At 40.0% G+C, this 27,545-nt stretch overlaps 2 protein-coding genes across 5 annotated transcripts; one reads left to right on the forward strand and one right to left on the reverse strand.

Moving 5' to 3' along the window:
* Positions 1-207: 207 nt before the first annotated feature.
* Positions 208-7,642, forward strand: primpol (primase and polymerase (DNA-directed)). 3 transcript variants are annotated; one of them, XM_088302020.1, is made up of 14 exons: positions 208-395; positions 1,418-1,650; positions 1,742-1,836; positions 2,512-2,650; positions 3,221-3,368; positions 3,438-3,492; positions 3,629-3,768; positions 4,344-4,506; positions 4,584-4,681; positions 4,763-4,849; positions 5,191-5,299; positions 5,377-5,453; positions 5,555-5,601; positions 6,215-7,642. In XM_088302020.1, the coding sequence occupies exons 2-14, from the start codon at positions 1,477-1,479 to the stop codon at positions 6,434-6,436; spliced, it is 1,554 nt and encodes a 517-aa protein (XP_088158146.1). In that variant the 5' UTR covers positions 208-395; positions 1,418-1,476; the 3' UTR covers positions 6,437-7,642. The 3 variants fall into 3 exon arrangements, with proteins under 3 accessions (XP_088158146.1, XP_088158147.1, XP_088158148.1); XM_088302021.1 differs by having other exon boundaries at positions 3,641-3,768; XM_088302022.1 differs by having other exon boundaries at positions 5,377-5,460; positions 6,215-6,362.
* On the reverse strand, positions 6,456-26,664 carry acsl1a (acyl-CoA synthetase long chain family member 1a). Of its 2 annotated transcripts, none has more exons than XM_088302019.1 (21): positions 26,594-26,664; positions 15,101-15,307; positions 13,826-13,940; positions 13,698-13,762; positions 13,507-13,608; positions 12,061-12,160; positions 11,798-11,973; positions 11,489-11,521; positions 11,335-11,386; positions 11,187-11,260; positions 10,751-10,828; positions 10,317-10,451; positions 10,105-10,239; positions 9,312-9,407; positions 9,175-9,247; positions 9,004-9,092; positions 8,018-8,134; positions 7,791-7,934; positions 7,616-7,717; positions 7,432-7,503; positions 6,456-7,177 (listed from the first exon to the last, which is right to left on the reverse strand). In XM_088302019.1, exons 2-21 carry the CDS (start codon positions 15,293-15,295, stop codon positions 7,037-7,039), a joined length of 2,094 nt encoding a protein of 697 aa, XP_088158145.1. In that variant the 5' UTR covers positions 15,296-15,307; positions 26,594-26,664; the 3' UTR covers positions 6,456-7,036. The 2 variants fall into 2 exon arrangements, with proteins under 2 accessions (XP_088158145.1, XP_088158143.1); XM_088302017.1 differs by lacking the exon at positions 26,594-26,664 and adding an exon at positions 16,660-16,753.
* Positions 26,665-27,545: the final 881 nt, after the last annotated feature.

The raw sequence follows: 27,545 nt of genomic DNA on the forward strand, positions 1-27,545 counted from the left end.
CTGTGGGTACAGATTAGTAAACTGTGGGTACAGATTAGTAAACTGTGGGTACAGTTTAGTAAACTGTGGGTACAGATTAGCAAAAAATATTTTTTTCTCATACTGTGGCACCAGAGGGGCTCCGTATATCTCTTATTTTTTAGTGAATGCGTTTATTTCTTTCGACGGTACTCGGATAAAGAATGACGTATTTCCGGCCACAGCCGCGCCAAAATCTAAAACAAAAATGGCTGGGGTTTGTTGACATTTTTGGACGTTTCCCTTTTTTAATTGTTATTTTTCGCATTCCAAAACTTATGCCACAATGGCTAACATCAAAAATATTTTTTGACACTCGTGCAGTTGTTAATATTATCGTTTATACAATCTGACTGTCAAGTGGACCGAAATTAACGGTACGTTATCTTAACTTGACAAGCATTTACAGTCAGTACGACGTTGCTGTGTGAAATGTTATTTACAGACCCATATAGGGTATGTTAAGTTTCTAATTTAGTCGTCATTCCTAAAAATTCCATTTTACGTTCCGGTGTGACGTTTTGCATTATTTAACAACACTGTGTCTATTATTGTGCAGGTAATAGTTATGTCAGAGATCCCAAATAATAAAAAACACACAGGGGTGAGGCTGCGTGGCTTTTTAACACACACGCAGACACTAAAAAAATAATACGTAAGTATTTGCCTACAGTAATATTTGTTTGTTAATATTTTAAACACATTTCTCATTTTAACGTGTTCTGTTGTTAAGTTGTTCAATGTCTTTATGTACATATAATGTATATAATGTAATATATGTGCGTTTTGGACTGATCACAAAATGTTTCTGTGGGAATAAGTAAATAGGATTTATTTATCTTGACAGACATTTTCAACCATCGTGACCTATAACCTGCGCAACTCCATTGCTTGTGTATTCAAACCGATGTAGAGGTGTATAGCATCACCCAGTGTGTCGGAGTATTTTCACGAAACACTTTTGCATCAAGCCATTATTCTGGAATTGAGTTGCCTTGACTTGATGAGCAGGGTAACCAATCGGGTGTTCGGACCTGCCCTCCAAATAATGAATGTAATGATTAATTTATGACAATTTTAATGAAACTTTTCATGATGTATTTATTTATTTAATTTTGGCACTTTCAGTCCTCCATACAAGTCGTCTTAAACTATAAATGGGGATGTGGCTTTGTTGAGAATTGGTCAATCACATTAAACTCATGTTAAGTGGTATTCAGTCAACACCTGCCACCATATAAATTTCACGTCTATTCGGCTTTTCCTGACCCAATTTAAGATTGAATGTGATGAGCAGAACAACAAACATAAATACAATAACATAGGTGAAAGTGACAAAGAAAAACACATTCTGGTCTGTCATGAACATTATCTTAAGAGTCAGAATTTCTGTTTGCAGGTTGAAGACTTCTTGTTCCCTCCCAGAGTTCCGAGACGGCAGTGTGCTTAGAGACAAGGATGAAGAAGTGGGGCGAGCGTCTGAAGAAGGTTGAGCAATTGGCCGAGACCTTTCATCACGCTCCTGTGATCCCGCGCTACAAGCCTCGGCTTTGGCCGTGCCAGCCTTCCTCTGTCTGGAAACTGTTCCATCGCCAAAGTGTGGCCATCAGCTTTGCTCAAAGCTGCAAGGAGGTATTTTATAAAATCAGCCTGTTGGTCTCAGCCACATGAAACAGGAGGTTTCTATCTTGTCTTACGTTGATATTCTTAATTTGTTCATCAGGCTGTGCATGTCTTTGCGTTGGAAAAAGAGAAGGCTGCAGAGGGTCAAAGGATATTCCTGGTGACCAGTTACAGTGAACTGTGGCACTACTACAGGTGAAGATGTACTGCATATTGGGGCTGGTTTAAAAAAAAATAAAGTTCAGCAACTCCTCTGTTAAAATGTTTCATACGTCTCTAAACTTTTAATTCAAGTTCCCGTGACATGAGCCTTGCACCGACGACAACAACTATCCTCTAAACGAGGACTGAACGATTTTAGGGAAAAAATTACAGATATCTTAATTAGCATTTTTTTGCGAAAAGGTTCGTTTGAGACCGCCCGATTGCATATACAAAAGGATCTCAATAAATATGAAAAGAGTGGCAAGCTTTATTTCTTTAGTTCCTTTTAAAGTGAAACAGGTTTATTAAGATTCAGTAAACCTGTTGCTTACTTTTGACGGCAACCTAATATCTATATTCTTTACTACCCCCCCAAAAAAATTCCAAATATGAAAAATAAATAAATAGCACACTCTGTTATTGTATTTTATGAAACCACGCAGTAATGGCATAATTAAATAGAATTTAAGAAATGTATCAGTTTTGGGCACATTTTTTGCTTCTTTTTGCTGCCCCTGCTAGTTTATAGTGAAATCTCCACGCAAAACAAACAGCAAAAATGCAAAGCATGGTTTCCGAATTACCTTTTGGGCATTTGAATTTTCATATTCCACTGTACTGCAAGTGTTGGTCAATTATTTCTTTTTTTTTCATTCCCCCCCTCAGGACCTACACGCAGTCTTTAATGCATTGCTACGAAGTGATACCAGAGGGCGCTGTTTGCAAACTGTACTTTGACTTGGAGTTCCATAAACACTCAAATAGAGAGGCGGATGGCAAAAAGATGGTGGCCATGTTGATCCAGGTTGGATGTTTCTGAACATACGTTTGTTAATAATTGTATTAGTTAATTATTCTCTGTCAATCAGTTTTTCATTGAAGTTTATTCATTGCGGTGGTTGAATTAAAAAAGTGAAACTCATATCTGTTATAATACGGATTTAGTAAACATAAAAGGCTATTTCTGCCCAAATTCCGGATCAAAAGTTACGTCATATTCAAATTTCACGAGGTGGTGGATTTGGTGTACAATGTATGTTGCTTCTTTTATCCTTTCCAAAATCTCCCTAAGGGATGGATTGCTTCTTTTCTCCGACATTTGTTTTCTTATTTTTAAAATCTGGAAAATTAACATTGTTTCATAAACACATGCTCCCCTTTGAAGCGGGCCAATACAAGACCCGTATCAACAATTCTGTTGTTATAAAGACAACAATGCTCAGTATTGATTGTCATTGACTGAGTTTCCAATTTAATACAGTCCATACGTGTGTTGTGTTTTACATACGGGTATTTATAATTTCATATGCACTAGTGTGTATAGATGAGATCATTTTTCAAATGTACGAATGTGTGTGTCTTTCTTTGTTGACAGTATGTTTGTCAAAAGCTGAAGGACGTTTATGGGGTGGAATGCTGTGCGACAGACATCCTCAGTCTGGACTCCAGCACTGATGACAAGTTCAGTCGTCATCTCATCTTCAATCTCCAGAATGCGGCTTTCAAAGACAACAGTCACGTCGGTGTGTTTGCCGCAGGACGCTGCCTCTTGTCATGCAATATACATGAATTCATCTTAGTCTTGTTTTCAGGGACCTTCATTTATGACATTCTTCAACCTGTCCTAAATGGATGCAATGAAGATGGGTTTGTACTTCAGTTTGATTTTTTTTTTTTTTTTTTGGTTTTGAACATTATGTTCTCAAGTCAGAAGGCACCATAAATTATCACTAACCTAGGCGAACGTAGTAAAGTCATAACGCCAGTGATGTAGTCACCACAGTGTCATTGACAGCAACAGAACACACGCTGAGCTGACAGGTGAAAATACACAAACCAAAAGACAGAAAACTGAAGAGGCTGACCTCAGCTTTCTTCACGTGAAAAACAAGGATGGCCACCATGCTCTGTTTGTTGATCTCGGTAAGACACCTATTGTTTTGTTGCTCTCGCTCCCTCTATATAGTCGCATGTTTGTTTCTACACATTTATTTCATGCATTCATTGTGCGGCTCGTTCCGGTGTGTATGCCTTGCCCCATAGCGAGGCAGTTTAATTCATGCATGCGTATATACACGAAGGAGATGGTCAAAACTGCTCAATAAGCTTCAGTCGTAATATTGTCCTTTTTTTGCTGAGGATAAAGAACATATACCTGTGAGTAAATATTACGTTGTCAATCTACATGAGTTGCTTCACTGTTTGTGTTCAAGGTTTATAACACCTTGACAAAGATACTACTTTAGTTAGCCTGTCTAAGTCGTTTTGCATCGTGTGTTAGAATAAAGATAGCAGACTTCCATCATACAAAGTTGGTTAATCACACAGATTGTTCACTGGCTGCTGCTTGTTTTGAAGTTCACGACCATCTTTTAGCACTTTGAAAATTCTTCCACCCTGCAATTTAAGAAAAAAAATCAACCAAGTCACTCTTAAGTTAGACCACTGAGAAGTCTAGGTACTACCGAATGTGTCTTTCTTTCAACGACGCCCAACAGGAGTCTACACCAAAAATAGAAATTTCCGTCTTTACAAGTCATCCAAGGTCGGGAAGAATGCTGCTTTCTCCTTAGCGGACGACAACAAGTTCATCTCCAAACCCACCAAGGGTGCCTCTGCAGAGGAAAGTGTTTTCTTGGCATCCTTAGTGTGCAACGTGAGGTATGTTAAAATCTATTTACCGTCAACCAAATCAAGTCCAACATTTAACAGCCTTTCATATTGCTATATCCAATCAGCTTCACAGGCGAGAGAATTCTAACGTGGGAAGTGACGGACACTCAAGCGTGTCGGACCACGATGGTTCAGCGCCAGCATGGTTTATCATCTGATCCAGGTGAGGACATTTGGAGTCACGCTGTGACGTCACAACGTTCTTGTTTCATTGACCCAAAATGGGCTATTTTTATTTTGACAGGCTTGCTCTCGGGCTGCCTGATGTCTCCTCACCGAGAAGTGGACGACTTTGTTTTGACGGTGGTCAGGAAGGATGGCATCCAAGGAAGTAAGCAAAAGTGAAGTTAATTCACCAGTTTCATCTTAATTTTAAAAGTGCTTTGTTGCAGCTCCAGCTGTTGTGAAATGTGCTTAAAAAATTATGGAAAACTTCAGTGGTTCAGTTAAAAAAGTCATTGTACATTTACTTGTAAAAAATATTATTTCACGTGTTAAATGAATTTGTATGTATGTACTTTTTGAACTACTTCAAATGTGTCGACATTTCGTTCTGTATACATGTGTACAAGAATGACAATAAAGTATATCTGAATCTGAATCTGAAAATGAAATGAAATATTTTTTGATGCACCTGTCCTGTGAGCTATTTATCATCTCTCATCTTGACAGGCATCAGACGGTGGAACTATTTTGCCTCTGAGCAGCTGCTGGTCTACGACATCGCCAAGTACCGCTGGTGTGACAACGTGGGCCGCTTTCACAAAAGCAACAACATCATGTCCGTTTAGTCCCAAATATCCCGATAATCCGTCTGCCGGTGAGCTACCGCTTTGATTTTGAGTTCTTTGTGTACAGTATTGTGGTGGATCTCAAAGAGGAAGTGTGGCACCAGAAGTGTCACGATCCCGAGTGCAGGAACTACAGATCCTCAAGTAGGCGGTACACACATTTTTTATTTTTAGTCATGAATAATTATGCGGCTACCGCGATAATATAATTGAGTATATGACATAAGATTGTAATTATCTTACAGGTTACCCTCTCCCACAAGAGATCTGCATCAGTTACATCATGATGCTGGTTAGTAAATGTTCCATTTTTGACATGTGCAAGACATTTTTTATTTACTATCATTTATTATTAAAACTGAATTACAAAATGATGACTGTTATAATAATTCTAGAATTTATTCATCCAACTATCCATTCTATGCAAGGGATATTTGAACACAGATAGTGGAGCAGCATATGTAGACAGATAATAGAACATTTCTCACCGGCATGCATTCTTTATCCACAATGAAAAATGACTATTACAGTAGCCGAGTCACAGTAAAAGGTCTTCTTTTCTGTCTGTATGACTAATATAATATTGGCTCTCAGTGGGCAAGACTGCTTACACTCTATTTAATTTTGTTGTCATTAATTATTATAGAGGTTTATTATCCATACATATTTTTTTTCAGGGTAACCTGGGACAGATTAATGGCATTTCTATTAATTTCAATGGGGAAGTATGTTTTTCGTGGTCACGGAACAAATGAATTTGTACTTTAATTGTCAAGAGTTGTCCAAGGGACTGGCGGTAAATTTCCATATGAATGCCTAATTACTAGCGTACGAAACGTCACCTTTTAAATTCCCAGAAAATATCACATCATGCTCATATTTTCCGCATTCTGATTGTTCATCAGGATGAGGAAGACCAGGCTTACACGATGGACGAGGTAGGCAACATTGAACCCTGCCAAGCACGAAAGCAGGCGGCTCAGGATCAGGAATCGGCGGACGCGTGGACAGGAGGGGCTGAGGACGACCGGGAATTCTCCGACTGCCTCAACGACTTTGAACTGACCAGCAGCGAAATATCCGATGAGCTGCTTCTCGACTGCGTGCAAGATTTCCATTCGCAGTAGAAGATGACGTGAGTCCAAGAAAAGTTAACGATGCACTTTATTGAAATCTCAAGTCACCATTTTACTCAACTCAAGCAAAAAGTATTTTATACATTAAACATAATATGCTTTGAACTGGCACGATCTCAATACCAAATCTCACATGTCACCTTTAAGATGAGTAATGTGACAAAAGCAGGATTAAAAGCACTGCTTATTCTCTGCTCTCCAATGAAGCATTCAGAAAAGCAAACTAAAGCCCACCTGCGTAAAACGTACCAGGCGACAAGGTTGAGAAACAGGGGAATGCAAATATATTCAAACAATATTCAATAATATAATTCTTTGTTTTAATATTAGGCATGATTCAAATATTATTCACATGAAATGACTTCATTTAAATATCCACTCATATGACAAGACTTTACACTTGTGCCTTAAAACCTTTACACTAGGATAAATAAATTCACTCGCTTGATTTGGTGCCCTGTTGAGGGAAGCTTTGTGTTACAAAGAACCACGGTATCCTTTTGGAACTGAGCCCCAGCCCCAAAAAAATCTGTCCGGATTGTCACTGGCAAACATGTTCCCATTCAAGTGTAACCTTCCACTTCCATGCGCTTAGACCTTAATGCTAGCATAAAGTTCATCTATCTGCGCTCTAAAATGATTCCGAAGTTCTGCTCGCTTCGCCTTGAGTGTTGGTGTCAGCAGGCCGTTGTGCACAGAGAACATCTCCGGATGTAATGCAATGTCTCTCACCTGAGGGGTGGGAGGGACATCTGATTAAATATTATGAAGAAATTATAATTAACATTACATAAGAAACGATTTCAGTGTTTACATGAGGTAGGAACTGGCCACCTGTAACACTTTTTCCTGTTTAATGAATCTGTGCAAGAGTAGTTTACGTTTTTTTTTTAATTGAGCTGTGGAAAAAAACTTTTCAGCCACATTCTAATTTGATATGCAGCTCTAAATATATATCTTGAGACTTTGAAAATTGCACAAATCACCTGTTCAAAAGACTTGAGTCCAGCTTCTTTGCCTAGCCTCTGGATGTCCTCCAAGATCGCATTCTTAACATCCTGCCGGCAATCACAGTAAACTTTAGTGAGCATAGAAAGTGCGCTGGAGTGTTTCGGGAATTCTGTTGGCAAAATAAAGTTCATGCGAATTCTGTTGTCAAAATAAACTCACATTGCTCTTGCATAACTCTAAGTAGGAGCCACCGATGCCTCGCCTCTTGATCCAAATGGGTAAAAAGTCAGGATCAGGCACCACGATCGCTACCAAGCATGCCTTTTCAAGTACAAGATCAAGTCAACAAACAATTTGTGTTTGGTATGTTGCGGAAGAATGACAAACCCCTCGCCTGTAAGCTGTCACCGTGCACGAATATCTGCGCCACCGGGTCGCTGCGGGTGTACACGTTCTCGATTTTTTCCGGGGCGATGTATTCTCCTTGAGCCAGCTTGAAGATGTGCTTCTTCCTGTCGATGATCTTCAGAGTGCCATTCTGCCAGAGATGGATATGGATGCTATGTAAGGGAAACTTCATCATCATCCTTCCATACAGACAACTCAAAGTTCTGCGCTTACTGGAAGCCATTTGCCAATGTCCCCCGTGTGCAGCCATCCGTCTTCGTCGATAGCCTCCGCCGTCTTCTCGGGGTCTCCCAAGTATCCCAGGAAGACATTTGATCCTTTCACACAAACCTGACAAAGGATCCGAGGACACAATTTGAACGTTTTTCACCAGTCACAATATTTAGAAAGCGTGTAAGAGCGTCAGAAACTCAACATGACCTGCCACATGTTGCGGGTGCATGAGACTGAACGGTCGCACAATATTCAGGTTTCTGCAACTCGTTTCATGAGCAGCCGACAATCAAACAAAAGTTTTGTTGCGATTTGAAATTTTGAATTGCAGGTGGCCAAATAAAAATGCCATGTGATATCACATACGCTTTCATAAGAAAAAGTACATTCGCGGGTATAAAGCACCTTACCAATACAGAAGCCATATTCATTAGGTACCGCAAAACTGTTTTTTTTTTTAAATCAAAGATGCAAGTGCATCGAATTGAATCATTCCACTTTAAAAAGTATCGAGAAATCTATTGAATCGTCTTTTGTTGGAGGGATGCAGCTTAGAAGGAAAATGGCACCTTTACAGCACTGACAACTTCATTCAAATGTGTGTAAAATGGCAACTAAAGTCAATGCGTCATACCCTCTCAAACTGAGCTGCACCCAAATGAATCGTAATCCCACTGAGTCAAACCCAATCAAATCACTCCATTTTCAAATTGCACCGTCCTTGAATCATTTGGCATCCAACGTATGCGGCACACCCCATACATATAATCTATAATTCTTGATTATATTTAGTACCTGTGACTAAAAAGTGAAGCGTCGAGAGTCTCTGTCTTTGAAATACTCAAGTGGAGTCAATGAATGGGGTGATTGTCAAGCGCCTCAAATATCAACTCACTCTCCTTTATCTGCTGCCCATTTCTTATATTATTGCTGTATAGCTAGAATGGCAAGGGTTTGCGAATCCAATAAATGTATTGACTCCTAACCTCGCCTTCGTTGTTGGCTGCCAAGTAGTTCATGTCTGCCACATCCACCAGTTTGATGGCGTTGCAGGGCAGAGGAGGTCCGACGTGACCTAGAAACAATATACAATACACCCTTCAATGACTTGCTTCGAAAACCGATCATGTTCATTGCCCTGGAAGAGCAACTCTTACCAGCGGTCCAGTCACCAGGCAATGACATGGAGCATCCTGCCGTGCATTCTGTCTGGCCGTAGCCTTCGTAAAACTGTGGGAAAGTTGAGTGTCACTGTAAATAACCCGCAATAAAATGGTGCTATTATGCGCCTCACCTGACACCCCAGCGCAACTCGTAGGAACGTGAGCACAGGTGGTGACACGGGCGCAGCTCCTGTCAGCATTAGCCGAACGCGTCCACCCAAGCTCGCCTGCCAAAGGAAGTAAAGGTGAGAAACATCGACGTCAGGTTGACCACACAACTTGTGCCGTGCCAGTTTGGCTCGACTTGTCACTCAAATCAGAAACAGTAAACACTTCGCCGTGTTCGTGGTCGTGCTAGTTAGTGGGTAATTATTTATTTTTTTTATTTTTTGGTATAACTCTTGTTTATATTGGGTGTAATTCAACTGTCGACCACTAGTAGGCAGCGCAAATACTTTGAGACGATGTAAATTTGAAAGACGAAGAAATGGAAAGTACCGGTATTAAATTTCAGCACAGCCTACTTTTTGTTGAAAATTGTCAAGTCATTGAAACATCTTTATCATCCTGTACTGGGTCACGGTGGGAGTTGCTGGAGCTGATCCCAGCTGACTATGGGCGAAAGGCGCACTACACACTGAACTGGTCACCAGAGCCAGTCGTCATTTGCAGTAATGCTGCGTTTTACACCAACAGAAAGTGACAACTGTAGGTTAATTCATGTTTTCATGTACATCTTTGGACTTAATTATTGATGTAAATTATGACGGGCGAAGTTTGTTCGTTTAGGAAAAATTACATTTGTTACTTTAAACACATGGAGGAATCAGTATTATTTATCAGGGTGTTTCTATCCTGTGGATTTCAGTAATTGCGGGGGTGGTCTGGAACGCAACCCCAACGATACTGTATTTCGCCATTTACCTGTACTTTTTTGAAGATAAGCTTATCCCATATACTGTCCCTCCTGACCACGCCGCTATTCAGCTCCGAAAGCTTCCGCCGGAAAGCCAAATCGAGCATCCATCTTTTTAGCGGCGTGTTGGCTTGGCTAAATATCTGCAGAGAGGAACAGTTTTGCATAAGAACAAGTGTGGAACTGTGCACTCTAGAACTCTTAATGCGGAATGCCTGACCTTATCAAACATGCGATTTAGGAGACGCGGCACAACCGGGAAAAACGTTGGCTGCAGTTCTTTCAGGTCGTCCATCAAAAGTCGAATGTCGCCTTGAAAAAATCCGATGCGAGCACCTTGGATGAGGATGACACCCTGACGGAGCAAGTTTATTTCGTTTGAAACAATTCATGTTCCACCCAGGCAGGTGTCATACGTTGCTCTTTCAACGGGCTCGGAGTAAGCGTGAGAAAAAGCACTCAGCGTCAATCGTGAAGATTTTGACTGGCACACAACTTCAGAAGTTCCAGCATGAAGCCAGAAGCTTGAAAATCCAAACCCGTGAATATTCGTGTTAAACACAACCACACCGTTGTCAACGTGCTTACAACAACTTCACATCAAACATTTGTATTTGTGATGAAATACGTGCGAGTGAGCCGTCAGTGGCGTACCTGAACGACTCTCTCAAGCATATGCGCTAAGGGGAGATAGGATATGAGAACGTCACGGCAGCTCAGCATGCAGTGCACCTGGAAAGGGCACACATAAAACACATGCACATGTCGCGTTTAGTGAAGGGGGCACGGCCTACCTGCACCACTCTCTCTAACATATGGGCCAAAGGGAGGAAGGAGATGTGCACATCTTTGGGAGTGGCCTGCATTTTACCCTGATGCCGTACACACAAGAAGAGTGAAGATGTGGGCAAAAATGCATTTACTGTCGAAGCTGATCTGGACATACAATCCACGGGAGACGAGGCGAAGGAGATGGTCAATGTAACCAGATACCATCTTGTTCATTTGTCGTCCGGGTGGATGGATCTTAAAATAATCGAATACTTGAGCCACCCCACCGCCCCTTAAATGAATGAAACTAAACGTTTACCTCTGTTATTTTTAGAAAAGCTGAAGTGTTTGAGATGACATTTCCATGGGTGAGAATTGCACCCTTTGGGTTTCCTGAAAACACAAGGTATTAATATCTTAAAAAAAAAATATTTAGTGTTAAAGACACAACAGTTTGCCGTATTTACCTGTAGTTCCAGATGTGAAGCAGATAAGTGCAAGGTCCTCTGGTTTTGGTGGCTGTAATCATGTTACACGAGATCAAAACAGGAACTAAACTGGCACAGGTTTATAGTATCTGCAATAATTGGTTGCCAAAAAAGTGGATTTGTTTCTACTCACCACGGGGTCATGGCGGTATGCTTTACCCAAGTCCTGCAAAACAGAGAAAAAGTCCACAGAGGTAAAATATGAAGTCTGCAGATTCTCAGTTGTCTTCGAAGTTTTGGGTTTATTGAACAAAGCATTCTGATGTGACCACTTCCACTCCCAACAGACAACTCTCAACTCGAACTGAAGAAGGTTTTATCTTACAAAAACTCTTTGATAGAATTTAACATAACATAAAAGCCAAAAAGGTTCAAATGAGATGTGGCTAAAAGAAAGTGTTCAATTCAAATTGGAAACAAACTAATATCCAAATATTCGAACCTCAAACTCCTTCAGGCTCACAACCTCGACTCCGCACGTTTGTCCTCGGGCCACCAGTTCGTCATCGAACGGCTCCATCAGCACGATCGTCTTCACCGTTTGCGCTTTCTCTTTGAAACAGTCGAGAATCATTCGGGCTTTTTCGGGCACGTCGCAGATCACCGTGCTGATGGTGGCTGGAGAACACGAAGCAAATAAACCGTCGTCAATGTCCCCCGCCTCTCAGACACACACTGATGGCATGACAAATATACCGAACGTACCTTTATCGATGATGAACCCGATGGCCTCCGCGCCGAGCGTGTCGTACAGCGGGACGGTTACGAGGGAGTACGTGTAACAGGCCAACTCGGAAATGGTCCACTAAAATACAAACAATAATGATCAGCCGTGTGATGGTGAAAGAAAAGCCCAACTTGCTTCTGGCCGTCATCTCCATAATCGACAGCACACTTTACAGAAATGCAAAGAAAAATAATGTATGCAGATCTTGACAGAGGTGTTTTGTAGTGACGGGTAAATGAAGCTTCAAATCTGGTTCATGAACGAGTTGTAGTATTTTTGGACTCCTGTAGATGGCACTCTCTGTACAACATCGTGCTGAAAACACTGAATTGCCATTTTTTTTAAACCTTTTATTTAAAGCAACAGTGCCGTCTAGAGGACTCAAAAATACAGCAGCTGGTTCATGAATAAAAATTGGAAGCTTCATTTTCCCATCACTAGTGTTTTGCGAGATGAACCAGTTTCTAATACAGTTTAAAGGATCTCATCCAGCACAACTGATTATTATATTATATTTGTGGGGAAAAAAAGTCTTTCGTTCTTGTCTTTGGCAATTTAAGACACGAGCCTTTGGGGATGATTTTAAAAATCCAAAATTAACTTTAGAAGTTCTCAACTTGGCAAAAAAGTTCCTCGCTTTATTATAATTAGGGCACATACTGCATCTAACTTTAGAAGAGGTATTATGGACTGCACTTCCTGTAATTCAAAGTCTGGGGAGTTTTAAAATTGTACCTTGTATTATCAAAATGTTTTAAAATAATATTTTCATTCAACTTTTACTACCCAATACTTCTTATGGTGTTTTCTAATGTTGCACACAAGTAAAAATAATGAAAACTAATACTAAAACTAGAGTGTTTTGGAAAAACTAATAACTAACAAATCTGCCCTGAAAAAACGAAATTTAAGAAACAAAACTTGAAACGAAATAAATACTTGAATAAAAAATTAAACTACAATAAATGTCACCCTATAATCCAGAGTTCAAATTTGAATCCTAAGAAATTTTCATCAGGCAGTGCTTCCAAAAATTTACTGAGCCAAGACTACTATTTTATATCAAAAACAAAATTCCGACACATCACCAAACAAACATTTCCCACAGTATGAATACCAAAATAATTCTGGAATCACTGATCTGAGGCAGCGTTTCTCAAATGTTTCAAGGCAATAACTGCAAACATTTCCCGCAAGCCTTGTGTTGGCCCATCATAAATCCACTGCGCATCCCCACAATGAAGGAATGTACTCCAGAGTCAGCTTGTGTATCATATGCAAATTAGCCACATGCTTCACTTGCTTCTGTCCCGGTTGCTCAGCGCAACCCGGCCAAGTCAACGAAATGAACAAATTGGAGGTCTACCTGCAAAGGAAGGTGCCACTGTTCTGTGGTGAAGAAAAACAACATGGATGCATGTTACCTCTGGTCTGTTCTGGGAAAAAATCCCAATGAATTTGTCTCCCGACTGAGAGTGACCCTTGTGAAGCAAGGCGGAGCCCACATACTCGGCCCGGTCGGCAACCTGTGCCACGCAAAATCAAAAGTTCTGTAATTAACGTTGGCTGTAACGTGATCAGACTCGGATGAAATTTCAAGAAACAGAAACCTCACCTCTTTGTAAGACTGCCACTCGTAAGGCCGGTTTGGTTTTCTGGCTCCTAGACACGGTCCGTTATCTAGGCGAGGAAGTGGCGCTTATCGTTATGGCTCAACGCTTTGTAGCTGCGAAAACAACTCACTTGACACTCTGAGCCCTCGTTGAAAGGCGTCGTATATCGTCCTCGAATCGCTGTAGTAGTCCGTCATGTGTTCGTCGCTGTTGTTGAGCACCGACCTTCTTGCGTGTTCTTCACTCTGACGGGGAGAAAACACCACAACGGTCGGGAATCCCCCATGGGTATGAAGACAGGGACATTTTATTTAACGGTTTGGGTTCTTGGTCTGCGTTGACTGACAACTAGTCCAGGGTGTACACCGACTCTTCCTCAAAGTCAGCGAGAACGCTTTCAACTTAGTCGCGACCCTGATGAGGAAAAGCGTTCTTAAAAAAATGCAAGGATGGACGGTATTTTGTGTGATGGTCGCACTCGTTATAGAAGAGTCTTAGTGGACGGGAAATTCCCAATTTCAGACTTTTACCTCTGTTTCTCAACTTTCTATTGAGTCAAGGGCGTAAATGTAATCCAAGTGCCATCATATTAAAGTCATGTAATTTGAATATGTATAATTACTTTTGGAATACTCCAATACCAGCAATGGTGAACAAAAAAATTCAATAAAACAAAAGGAAAAAAAAAAATCACGACTTTGTTTATTTTTATATAGTTTTCTTATGGCTGTTTTATATATGCATCGTGTTGGAATGCTGGAGAAAGCCTGAGGATCCACAATTTAATTGCAACGCACAAGAAATGTGAGAGAGGCATACAAACTTCTTGTGCAGCATGCTGCAGAGGTACCAATATTTCGTTACTCCCGAGCCTGTGCTCGTGTGACGTGCGCACTCCATGATGTTGAAAAGTGTCCCTACGAACCAGATGACCTTTTGTTTCATTGTAGTTTACGGCTGCTATGATTTTTTTAATCGATTATTCTGCCCGATTAAATGCTAATTATTAAAATGTTACTTTGCAGGGAAAAAAAGCCATTTGTGTGTCGTTTTTCAAGCCCAAGTCCGATTACTGTTTATCCACAAGCAAGATTGATGTTATCCTCACCAAAGTAAAAGCAGATGTTTGCAAATGTCATAATTTGATTCAACACCGTAACTCTGAGAATAATCACCGTAACTCTGAGAATAATCACCGTAACTCTGAGAATAATTACTGTTGAGAGGCTGATATCAGAGAAGTTGGACAGTTTCAAGTTAACCAATGGCGCTAAACCGATTCCTAAAATAGTTGTTGACTCATTTGTGAAATTAGTTAATTCATTCCGACATCTCTATTGTTGTTGTGCTATAGGAAGGAAGTTGCTTTTATTTATTTTTTTTTACTCCTGCCACGACGACATACTTGCATTTCCACGGACTGCACGGTGAGGTCGCATGGCGGCTGGAGCGCTCGTGGCCGGGTGGAGAGCCAATAGGTGGTGAAGGCGGCGACGGCGCCCATGCCCAACAGCGTGTTGGTGGGAAGGCCACGTATGTACTGGCGCAGGTCGTCCAGCTCGGGAAGCCGCAACTGTCTCAGGACTTCCTGAGCCTGCATGACTGTTTTGCACTGCAGGTGGAAAAAAAAAAACATTTGCATTTGAACAGTTTGACAAAATTCAATTACTTTTATGCTTTGCAAGCATCATCTTTTGTCTTGTTTTTCAAGTTCAAATTGTAACTGGAACACTTGCACAAAAAGTGCACAAATGGAAGATTTGGTTAATTAAATGACAATTTTACTGTAATATTATAACGTGAACAAGAATCCAGTCCCAGTAATCTTTGAACTGCACTTTACGAGTGTGCCTCATTCCAGATGCAAATTGGATGAGCCTGAGGAAAGGATGATCCGATATAAATATGCATGATTTTAACAGTTCATTACTGTCGTTCTCGAAATGCCACAATTCAAAAATGTGTGAAAACACAGTTAACAGCATACAGTTCAAAGATGGGCATCAAGATGACTAACATTCCAGTTCTCCCCTAATTGTTCAGATTTTAGTAAGTGGGTTTTCTACACGGAGGAAGCCGTTAAACCTGAACGAAGGACCAAAGAAATGTGTGTGTGTGACAATAATTCCATACTGGGACAATTTAATACTTGAAACTCGCAAATTGTGATAAATGATAATACTCGTCACAGATCAGAAGTGGGGATGCGCGGAATAGAGTTGGTGGTGTCTCGCTTTCTAACTTCCTGTGCTGCCTCAAACTTCAGCTGCAACCCTCAACTGGTACCAAACCGCACCAAAGTCAGAATCGGTAAGTTAACCAGAAAAATGTGTCTTGTACAAAACAGTGGGCCAACAAGTAATTGTAATTTTTACATTTTTTTAATGAAAAAAGAAAAGAAAACGCTAGAAAGAATCGTTAGAAACCGGAATTGGATCGGAAGTGGAATTGCCCAAATTCTAACAATGCCCAACCAAAAAGAAGACGTTTTTTTTGTACCATGAACAAAGTCTTGACTATATTTCTGTTTAATTAAATGTTATCGTGACTGAAAACAAACTGCACATTTTTTTCAAAAATAAAGACATTTCTAAGAGATCCCAAACTTTTCAACGGTAGTGTAAATCCGCTTTATTCCAGACAATCTACTGTCATATTCCCACAACTAAATAAACAGACACCACAGAAACAATTGACTTCTCACCTACTTCTATAATTAAACGCTGAACCAATGGGACGGGTTCATGAGGGGAGAAAGTCATGATCATCTTTTTTTTTTTTTGACATTCCTTCAGCTAATCAGATCACATCTCAAAATTCCTTAGCCGTCTCGCAACCAAAAGTTCGACACGCGTTATATTAGGGATAATTCAAATACAAACATCGCAATGACGAGACTCAGATCACAGCTACAGGAGTCAGTTGCATTTAAATCCGGCAACGTCGTCAAATCAGCGTACTCACAGGTCTGCAAAGTGTCGCGAATGGGGGGTAGCAACTCCTTCCAGAAGCGCAGTGGTTTCGACGAGGAACGACTCGGTGACTTCTAATAGACCTCTGAGGTTCTCACACTATGAATAGCACGAGCACGCCCCCCTCGCTCCCCGCCCAAACAGAAACACACACACACGCGACCAACGTCACTGTCCAATCTTCCAAGGACCGGCACAAGATGGATGACTTTGCTGCATCCATCGCAACTGTTTTTGTTCTTGACTTTGCTGTGAGAACACAACAATATTGTTTGATGTTAAGTTGACGTATACAAGCAAAGATTGCCCTGACAAGTTTTTCCAAATATCGGCCATTGTGGCCCAATTCTTCCTTGACTTACAATTCGAGAGCTGTGACAAGCGAGCATTTCTACAAATAAACAAGCTTCAAGACGTTTGCCGCTGCCCCCAGATGAGCGTTACAGTCAGACTAAACGTAAAACAAAGGCAATTACAAATGATGTGTTTCAAATCACGTAACTTTGCAGTCAAATCCGCGAACCTAATGTTTAGCCGCAATAAACGGCAGAAGAACCGTGCCGAGCAATTCATGCAAGTGACTCGCCGTGGTGAACGCCGACATGGAAAAGCTCAAGAAAGTCCCTTCTTTGTCGCACTTTGGTTGAATTTCAAATTGTACAATTTGTATATTCAATGTTACAGCAGGCTGCAAATTGATAAGGTTTTTACATTTCATCCCGTGTTCAAGTACCATCCGATCGCAGACGTTATCGAAATGCACATTTGCCTGGAAAAATGGATAAGATGTCAGATACTGAGCAGAAAAAAAATAATCTGGGAATTTTGCAGAGCAACTGTGATTGCACAGAGGCAACACTCCAATCTGAAGGTAAATGTGTAACATTGCGAATTCTAATTTTGTAAAACCCGGTGTGTGGTATCGGTCGGGAAATAAAAGCTCGTGGCTACATTTATTTCTTCCAACAAACGCTTTCCTGCTAACGCGCAGCTGTGAGATGTGTCACATTGCCTTTGGTTTCAGGCTCACTTGCCGTCCTGTGAGTTTGCGTTAACAAATTGAAGGCAAGAAAACATCATTTATGCCATGCAAGTTCAACGTTTTCGTCCACTAGACTAAAAATCATGCGACTGCTCCAATTTCAGATCATGTGATCGAATTGGGACATCCCGAGTTTGCTTTATATTGGAAGTCATTTTCTTTTTTTTCCCCGATTATTTATTTGTTGCTTAAGCTATACACAGCTTTAAAGATATTTGAAATGTTTCTGTATTTTTTTCTATAATTACTGTTTTGCACAGTAAATCGTTGTGGCGTGCTTGACTGCTTTGTGTGGAGAACACAAATTCCTGCAGTCTACCCTCGATGGGTGAAATGATACTGCAATGTAAATTTTATACCATAATCACTGACTCTTCATATTGAGAAGGTGTTTATTTGTGTATGGCTGTCACAAGATCGAAGATTCAGGTAGCCTTCATGCTTACAGTTGATACGCTATATGGTATGGATTTTTTTTGGACTGAGGCCACAGGAAAAAAATAATAATTCCCGATTAATTTATAATATATATAATGTATAAAATATCTATTTTTTTTAGCTCCAATGCATTACAAAGGGCGTCAGTTATAAATGGGTTTTCGCTATTCCCTGATTGCCAGCGATTTGATTTATGTTGCACTGTTTTTTTTTTTTTTAAACAAACTGTGACTTTTGGTTGTGCTTAAAATTGTGACATTCAGGTCAGTCAATTCCTTGCACTGCTCACCAAAGCACTGCTTGTAAAAATTCAGATTTACTTTGTTTTTTTTGAATGACACGTCCGTGGAATGAACTTATCAGCAACATATATTTAAGAATAGAATGTTATGGATCATTTTTTATAATAAATAATGAGACAAGTGATACTTGTGAACAACTGCTGTAAGTGGTTAGAGACAAAAAAGTAAAAGCAAACAGTAAATGATTTTGGCTCATGTTTCAAGGGCCATAATTGGCATGGATTCAGTTTTTTATATATAATTATGTAAATAAAAAAAATACTGGTTGCCAATATGAAGGTCAGTGTGTCATTGTACCCTGACCTTCAGTTGCAAGCGCATGCCATGTGTGTCATACTTGGCTGAGCGATATTGGAGGCAAAAGGTACTTTGCCAAGCGCCAACACCTCCGCTCTCCATACTTGGCCTGTGAGGACAGCGAGCCAATGACAGATCGCCGTTGCAGGTCACCCCATGGCTCCACCACCCCCACCCACACAGGCTGGACCCGAAAGTGGGGGAGAGGGGACAGCGGGGCAGCAGAGTCATAGGAAACAACGTAACGTTAAAAGAAGATGGGCTTGGCTCGTGTGCAAACATCTCAAACACAAGACAGGAAGTTGTGACATATTAACACACACACACGTAACGGGTTTGTTTGACCAAACAGGGCAGGGGGGTCCAAACCACGAGCCGGGTGAATTTGCAGGATGCCTTACATTTTTCTAGCAACTCACAGCATACGCAATACTAAAATGAACAATTGTCAAAGCTGATGTCATTTGCCTGCACTGTACAACTTATTTTATTTAGACGAAGGCCCGATCAGTGTAATTGGTAGATATGATGTTAGCTTTTCTAATAAAAATAAAAATATTTTTGGGTCGACCAAACCAAGAAAATTACATTAAACCCCCCCACCCACCCCCCCAAAAAATAAAAATAAAATAAATGAATACACCTCCACATACACACCCACACACACAATATGACCAATGTTTGATTACTGCTCTGTAATAGTTTGTTTTTTGGTTTGTGGTCGTTCCAGGAGGTGTTAGCTAACTACCCTTTTTTAAAGTTCCCGTTTGTCATGGCAGTAGCCCCCAACAAACACTGTGTTGCTTGCTACATCCATCAGTTTTGGCCCAATTCTGAACTACTTATGGCAGGGGTGTCTACACTTTTGCAGCATGCAAGCTACTTACAACAGGACCAAGTCCAAGTGTTCTACTTTATTTATTTAAAAATATACTTCCAATTCTCGATATGTACAACATATATTGGTGTTCCTTGCATAATTGCATGAAACATTGCGCAATAAAACAAGTGTATATTTTCTTTCCTTATTTTACTCTGATGACTTGCACAAGGAGACGGGCAGGGCTGGAGTCCAGACTGGAATTGCTGATAGCAAGCCGTGCGCACACCTCCCAATTAGCATCAGTCTTGTTGGGACGGTACTTGGACTTAATGTTTTTAATCAATATCCTGGAAATGCGGCTCCACATTTCCTCCTTCAGCTGCCCACCAAGCTCCTCGTACAGACCGACAGGCGTGATGCACCTGACGTCATTTGCCACCACTACCACACCGACCGGCAGCTATGACATGATTGGCCTCATGCCGTTCAGGTGGACGGCTCCTCTGTTCCACGGGTTAGGCTTCCTCCCGGACAGGCCACCACTGAACCCAGCGGCGTAAAAAATCATTTAAACCCCTCCTATCAAAATTGTTTTTATACTTAATTAAGTTTAGAGTAGACGAAACAAAATGAAAACTGCCAGTTCTGCCAATTAGCGCCCCTGAATTCTCATGCGCAGTAAGCCATGTAACAGGTGTATGACAGGCTGCCCTTTATGTCACTCAAATGATAAATAAAATTTCACAACGGATGATAGCAGGGAGTGTACTTTTTTTTTTTTCTTCATTCACTGCTGTTGACAAGAAGCGATTAGCATAAAATTGAGTGTCAGTATAGCTCTCTATGGCACGAGGAGAAGGGACCCATTCTACTCATCGTTAGCTAAACAATACAAAAACTACTTAACAGAAACCATCCCCAAAGGATAAATCACTCAAACTGTGTTTTTTTTTTCTGGATTGTCAAGCACAACACCAGACTCGCTCCGTCGTTTTATGGAGCCCCAAAAAGCTGGAAACGAGCTTCACTTCCAACTCTATGTTCTTTACTAGCTTTATAGAAAAAATAACGCGTATGAAAGCCTGGAAACAGTTTATTATTGTTTGCGTAGTGCTGTTTGCTTCTGACTTGGTCACAAGTTTTCCCATCGGTCTACTGTCAAGTGACTACATTTTTTAACTTATTAACCACAAAAAAACTCCATCCTTAATTGTGGTTAATCACATTTTTCAACTATTATTTATTTGTGAAGCGTGTAACAACTTGAATAATATATTGGAATTAATGCAAAATCACCAAAGGTGAAGTACATTTAATTCAAAAAGCGTTCTAATGGCTTTCGTTGATTCTTGAATACGATCTAAACTGAGACATCTTTATAGGCATTTTTCTTAGAAACATTTTTCAGAACTGCCCACAAGCACCACACTCCAGCAGAGTTGGTTTGCAAGGTCCGGTGGTAACTCGAACAAGGGTGTTTTGTTCCGAGATGATGTGCTAAAGATGTGCTACAGCTAATATGGTACAATATTTGCAAAGTATGCTAATTATTATTGAAGTAAAATATTTAACTCAGTTCATTTTTTTAAATTAACACTTTCATTTTGACAACCCGAGCATAAAGCCTTTGTGGTGAAAACTAGTATGACAACTGCTCTCGTTGAATCCTCATGCTGCTTGTGGACTACAAAGATCAAATCATATTCCATGAGTCATATGGAGCGTGGAGAAGAAAAAAAAATGCTATCACTGCACGTCAGCTGCGTGGCAGAGGTTTACTGTAGCCTCACCGCGACAGTTCGGACTGGCGGCGGTGAGCTAATGCTGCCGGTGTTGACCTCCTACATGAAATTGTACACCTCTCGTCACATGATCAGCGAGGAGAAAGACACTTGGCGTATGGGCTGGAGGGGGAGGACAAGAATTGTTAAATAGGCCAAAGGGCGAGCGCTCGTCATTTGCTACCAACACAGCATCAGCGGACATGACCTGTGAAGGTCACAGAGACAACTATGACACTTGGTCACATTGCAGTGGGAAATGCCTCGAAACTGCTTGAAGCATTCCTGGATATGTCCCGCGGAGTGTAACATGCGAGGCCGAGATATAAATATCAAGTACTATACGAAAGAATAAGTTACTCAGGGCTTGTCCATACATACAAGAGAGTACACACGCACAAAAAAAGAGTATTTTGGCCAAATTAACAAAATTATGTCTCGGATATTCTGGGCTTTAATTTACAAGTAAAAATATTTAGAAAATGAAAGATGACTGCTTCTGGAAAACGCATGACGTTAATCTAAAAACGACGTGACTCTTTTGTTCCTCAAAAATATTACTTTTATTAAAAAATAAATAAATAAAAATACATCTGAAGTATTTGATTTATCTAGAACACGTAGGACCAATCTGGAAAATACACAGTTGACCCCGAATATTTGCAAGGGAGGGTTTATAAAGGCCACACACAGCAAACATTTTCTAATTGTCGAGGGGCAAAGATTTTTTTTTTTCAGTTTTTTTTTGCAACCCCCAAAAATCTGCACAAAATGCTGATAAACATTCAATATAGGATATAAATGAATAAATAATGAAAAAAAATCAAATAAAAATCTGAAATATGCGGAACTACAGGTATGCAGCAGTTTATTTCATTCAAAACAAAAAAAAATATACAATAATAATATAATAATTTCCAGGGATGTATTTTTTTTTTAGTGTTTTAAGTTTTTTCAAATGAGCCGGTAAAGGATGGTCGGAAAATGGTTGGCAGTGAATGAGTAAAACTGGAAAATAAAAAGCTAAAATTATTATTTTTTTTAAATAAATAAATAATAAATTCCCCCGCAATTGTTGAAAAAGCAAAAGAACATCCATAAATTATTGTCTAAAAATTTTTTAATATGAAACTTAATATGACTTTAATCTTAAAAACAAATGTCAAATAAAGTACTTTCGTTGCAAAAAAAGGCTTTCATTTAAAAAAGTAAAAGCATTCAAATCAAAATCCACATATAGTGTTACAAGACTTATTCTCACAAAAATTCTAACTTAACTCTTACAGTATTTTTTTTTCCTTTTCACTGTTGCCCTCATACTTCTTCGTACACAGAAGTCATCCGGAAAAGTCCCTGTCCACCCTAATCCACTTAAAGCAACAACTATGGCGTTCATCTGCCAAGCCCATATGTATCACTGGAATGCACACACAAATCAGGCAAAAGCGTACAGTGTGCAAACTCCCAACTGACAAACAAAGCCACCATTCAAAACAAGAACTCAATCATTTTTCAGGACTGATGACGACGACAATCTAATGCTTTATGTTAACTTGCTCTACTAGTGTGACTAAAGGTCAACATAATGATCGGATGGAGTAACACTGCTTGGGGCATGTATGACGTTTTTCCTGGTTCCCAATGCGGGCGCCACTCTCCATAGAAACACTGTCACATGATTCCTTGAAATTCAATTGAGGCTACTTTTCTGACTCCTGACTCGAGGCTTATTTCTTTTTGTCCCTGTTAACCTACTGTGTACACAGCAACTGGAGCTGTGTGTGATCATAACGTGTTAAAACCGGTAGCAAGTATTTGCAGATAACCACTCAGGAAACAACCACAAAGTGTACTTTTCATTTACTTCGAGGAAGGCAACGTCTGTATTCCACAGAAATTTTAAAGGGGAAGTCAATCCCATTTTTTTCCATTCCAAAAATATGTTCCATGCAGCCCCACGAGTCAAAACATGGAATTCTGATTAATAATGCATTTGTGGAAAATGAGTTAAGCCATAAAATCCACCCATTTTGTCCAACTCAGGGGGTGGACAGGTTGCCACTTAAAAATGACATCACAGTTAGCTAATTACCAATCATGGCCCAGCTTCAGAAAACAGGTGAGTCGTGATTGGTCGTTAGCTGAGCACTGAGCTACTGTGAGGTCATTTTCAGGCATCAGAAGTGACAAAATGGCCGCCCCCTGAGATGGCTAAGAACGGGTGGATTTTGCTGCTTAATTCATATTCCACAAACGCAATATTAATCAGAATTCCATGTTTAAACTCGTGAAGGTACATAGAACATATTATTGCAAAGAATTTTGGGGAGGTTGACGTCTCCTTTAAGTAGTCTGTTCTGCCCTCTCCATTTTGCTTCAGTTTTGCTTTGCATTCAGCCATTTTCATTTACATACAATTTGAAAATTAGTTGCAAGTTAACAAAAAACACACTTCTGCTGTTAAGTTCACACTGCCTCTATCCCAATTTTTTTTATAATTTAATTACCTACACCTCATCTTGGCATGACCAGTCACTTAGAATAAAGACTAATCTCGAAGATCTTAACAGAAAGCCTGGTTAGGCTGCAAGGAAATTAGTTCAGCATAAGGTCACAACAGGCCAACAGATCTGTCTGAGCATCAACTCCAATCAAGTGATTTGCCACCTAGCTTAGCATAGTCTAATCTAAAAGACATCGAAGCATTAAGTTTCAAATAGCTAACTTGAATGAAGTATGATCTAGCAGATGACTAGCTTAACATAAAGCCTGCTTATTCCTACAGGTCACTAACCTAGAATAATAATAATAAAAACGTTTCGCATTAAGTCTCATCAAGCCAACAGACAACAAATGCAACGTGAAGTCAAATCAAGCCACTAGCCACTTAGTTTAGCATGTAGCAGTAGTTGAAAGTAACAAAGGATGACGACATGAAATAAATAAAGATGCAAATCAAGAGCGGTAAAGTCAACCACTATTGAGAGAATGCTAGTTTAAACATCACCAGTATCTTTTGTTGAAAAATGATCAGCAAAAAAAGCACGCTGGTAAATTGTATTTTTTTTCAGTTGCTATCTTTAATTTGTTCAGAATTTTTTGGGGGCCACATTTTGGTTTAGATAGCATAAAATCAAGGGAATGCGAGCTTACACTTAAATAACATGCAATGTAATGTGATTTCTTCTTTTTTTTGTATTTTTTTATTCCTCTCAGTATGAATGGGCCTTTGCTAGTAAAAAAAATCATGTTTGATAAAACAGGAGTACAGAAGTAAAAATTATTTGTGAAAAATCAGGCCTCTCTTGACCTGTCTTTTTTTTCTTTCTTTTTTTTTTTTTTTTAGAAACCACCATGCCCAAAGAAAACCAAACAATCGGACACAAGGTATCATGCGAGGACACACATAGCGGACATAAACCTGCAGCAAAAAATGCCCGTTATGGCTTACACCTGGAAACATCAGCCAGCTGAGGAATCAGAAGTGAGGCTGAATTGCCAACATTTCTGCTCGAACGATAAATTTATGACCTATTTTGTATTTTTAATTAGGTCTACATAAAACAAAAACTTCAGATATCATTATTGCTTCAGTAACGCTGGATTACATTTTTCCCCCATTGAGCTAAGTCATCAAAAAGCCTTCGCATTTAACGGACTAGAAATTCATTTTTTTTTTTATCTTGATAAAGCAGTTGAATCAAACCTACTTCTTTTACCCGTCTATTTTACACAAGTATCTGTACTTTGATCTTTGGTCAGGTCTGGAAGTCAAACCAAGCTCGCATAACGTCTGCTCAGTATGGAGCCCCTAGGGCAGGGGTGGGCAAACTTTGTGATTGGCGGGCCACAAGGGGTTCTAAAATTTGACAGAGGGGCCGGATCTGGAGCAGATGGATGGAGTGCTTTGGTAACCTCACCTCATCTGAGAAAAAAAATACATTTAATTTTAAATGAAAGGGAACAAAAGCATGACAACAAAATATATGTCTTTGACACATCACAGTATTTAGAAAATAAAACATTAGCAGGAATAGGTTTATTCATTGAATGTTTTTCAAGTTCGGCGGGCCAGATTAAAACGTTTAACGGGCCGCATGTGGGCCCGGGGCCGTAGGTTGCCCATGGCTGCCCTAAGGTGACATGGAAGAAAAAAAAACATTGAGTGCCCTTGCAAATACGTTATTTATTTCTACCATGTCACCTCAAGGGACTCCCTCGACAAGGATATTGAAGAAAGCATTTCCATCACAACAGAACAAGACCTGTTTCCATCTAGCAGGCACATCAGCACCCAATATAACAAGACTCAGAGAAGACTTCTTCCCACAGCCAAACATTGGAATGACAATAAACGGAACAAATATTCTTGCTACATACAAATATCACTGAACACACAAAACGACCTATTATTGTTTTATTTGCACAGTCAAACATCATCCACTCTGCTGCTTCTGTGTTTAGTAGTTTTCATTTTTGAAACATAAACCAGGAGTTACATCTCAATTCCGCTGTATCTGCACTAGGAAGACAATAAAAGCTTCCCTCGTTAATACATCTGTCTTAACGTAATAGTGTATTGCTACTGTATTACATGCATGTTTACAGAAACGGTGTTTCTTTGGTGCTATGTGATAAAAGTTCTTATTTCGTCCACGTATTCCAGACTATGTGTGTCATGTGTCGTTATTGCAACGCTCCATCGTAACGGCAGGTTGAATTGTCGAATATACGGGCTTCTAGTACCACTCCAGCTGTCTTCGTGGATTAAAAAAAAAGTTGATTTAGATGACCAACCGCGGAAAAGTTGCTCTCTCGTATTTGTATGGTTGCCTGGCAACTGGGCTGAGCCCATGACTGCTCGTCGTTTTACAAGCGTTATAACGAAACTTGTGCGATTTGCTGTGGACGGAATCCAAGTTGGTGGAAGAAGTCGTGATTCTAACATGCGAGTTCACCCAACTCTTCCTCGACTAGATTAAATTCCACGCGGTGTTAAATGAGCCGTGGTGATCTCGACATGCGGACGGCGTCGTGAGAGCCTTTACGTTTACCAACAACAACGACAATATCATTTCGTGCAACACAGACAAAATGAAATGAAGACTTTCGAACTGGTATTGTTGAGAACCTAAACCCGAAGAGCACTAAACGCGGAAGATAACAGTTTCGGTTACACGACTAGTACTTCTGCAAAGAAAGTTAAAAAAAAAAAAAAAAAACACGATAGACATAGCACTTACCGGGATAAATGTTTGTCCTGAACTCCGCAGAATCTTTAAAGTGACCCTTCCGAAATAAGACGAAACGTGGTTAAAATTACACACATTGCAAATGAGCCAATCAGGAACCTTGTTACTTTACGCGTTTCCTTGAAAGTTGAGAGGATGGCTGCTATTGGTCGGATTCATCGTGTAGCGTTCCACTTACCGCCCACTTTAAGTCACGCCTTCACTTGTCGATCTAATTCTAATAACGTCCAAAACGTCTAATGGTCAATTTTGATGAACTTGCTCATAAACTTTTCACGTTTGTGTTTTTGAATTTATATCCCTTCAGCTTTGCATTGTCTCCTGCAAAACACGTGACCCATCATTTACCATTAAAGCTATTTACTAAATTGATTTACAACACATTTTTGACACGCTATATAGCACACTTGACACATTTGATGCCCCTCCAAAAGTTGACTCTGACATAAGATTTGCTTGTTCAATGTTTATCGTGTTTGTAATTTACAAGAGTGTAGAAGTGAACTGCATCATCCTGCATGATACTTCTGGTATTTTGACAGTCTCAAGCGGCTATAGGTAACCAAAATATTACATAAAGCTGAACTGTTCTGAAAGATGAAAACATGTATCGTAGTGTGAGATGTTCTCTTGTTCTCTTCTTTTGTTTAACAATGATGCTCACAGGTAGATTCTTGAAGTGTTATCTGGCAATCACAGTGTTGTAGATATAGAGGCCTCATGTTGGACGTGTCTGAGCTTGAGCGAAGAATCAGCGAACCACAACAAGGAAGGTGGAAAAATCCAGGAAGAAGCAAGAAGGCCATTTGAGCATTTAAAAATGGAATACGGGACGCAGTTGGGCCGCAAGCTGTAGTTTGGTCACCCCTGATTTATTTGCTATCCTTGATCGCCATGTACTAGTACAGTCTTTGTTCTCACTGGTAAGATCATTCAACACACA

Source organism: Idiotropiscis lumnitzeri, chromosome 8, assembly GCF_059441095.1.
Source record: "Idiotropiscis lumnitzeri isolate Australia: NSW breed Sydney's pygmy pipehorse chromosome 8, RoL_Ilum_1.0, whole genome shotgun sequence".
NCBI classification, from domain to species: Eukaryota; Metazoa; Chordata; class Actinopteri; order Syngnathiformes; family Syngnathidae; genus Idiotropiscis; species Idiotropiscis lumnitzeri.

What these genes read in the sequence shown, in the direction of transcription:
- primpol (XM_088302020.1), top strand. Translation starts at nt 1,477, where the DNA reads ATGAAGAAGTGGGGCGAGCGTCTGAAGAAGGTTGAGCAATTGGCCGAG. An exon ending in TGGTGGCCATGTTGATCCAG is followed by an intron (nt 2,651 to 3,220) that starts GTTGGATGTTTC and finishes CTTTGTTGACAG; the next exon opens with TATGTTTGTCAAAAGCTGAA. An exon ending in CAGGAACTACAGATCCTCAA is followed by an intron (nt 5,454 to 5,554) that starts GTAGGCGGTACA and finishes ATTATCTTACAG; the next exon opens with GTTACCCTCTCCCACAAGAG.
- acsl1a (XM_088302019.1), bottom strand. Translation starts at nt 15,295, where the DNA reads ATGCAGGCTCAGGAAGTCCTGAGACAGTTGCGGCTTCCCGAGCTGGAC. An exon ending in CTTTTCTAAAAATAACAGAG is followed by an intron (nt 10,829 to 11,186) that starts GTAAACGTTTAG and finishes TGCCCTTTCCAG; the next exon opens with GTGCACTGCATGCTGAGCTG. An exon ending in TGCTTGAGAGAGTCGTTCAG is followed by an intron (nt 10,452 to 10,750) that starts GTACGCCACTGA and finishes TTGCTCCGTCAG; the next exon opens with GGTGTCATCCTCATCCAAGG.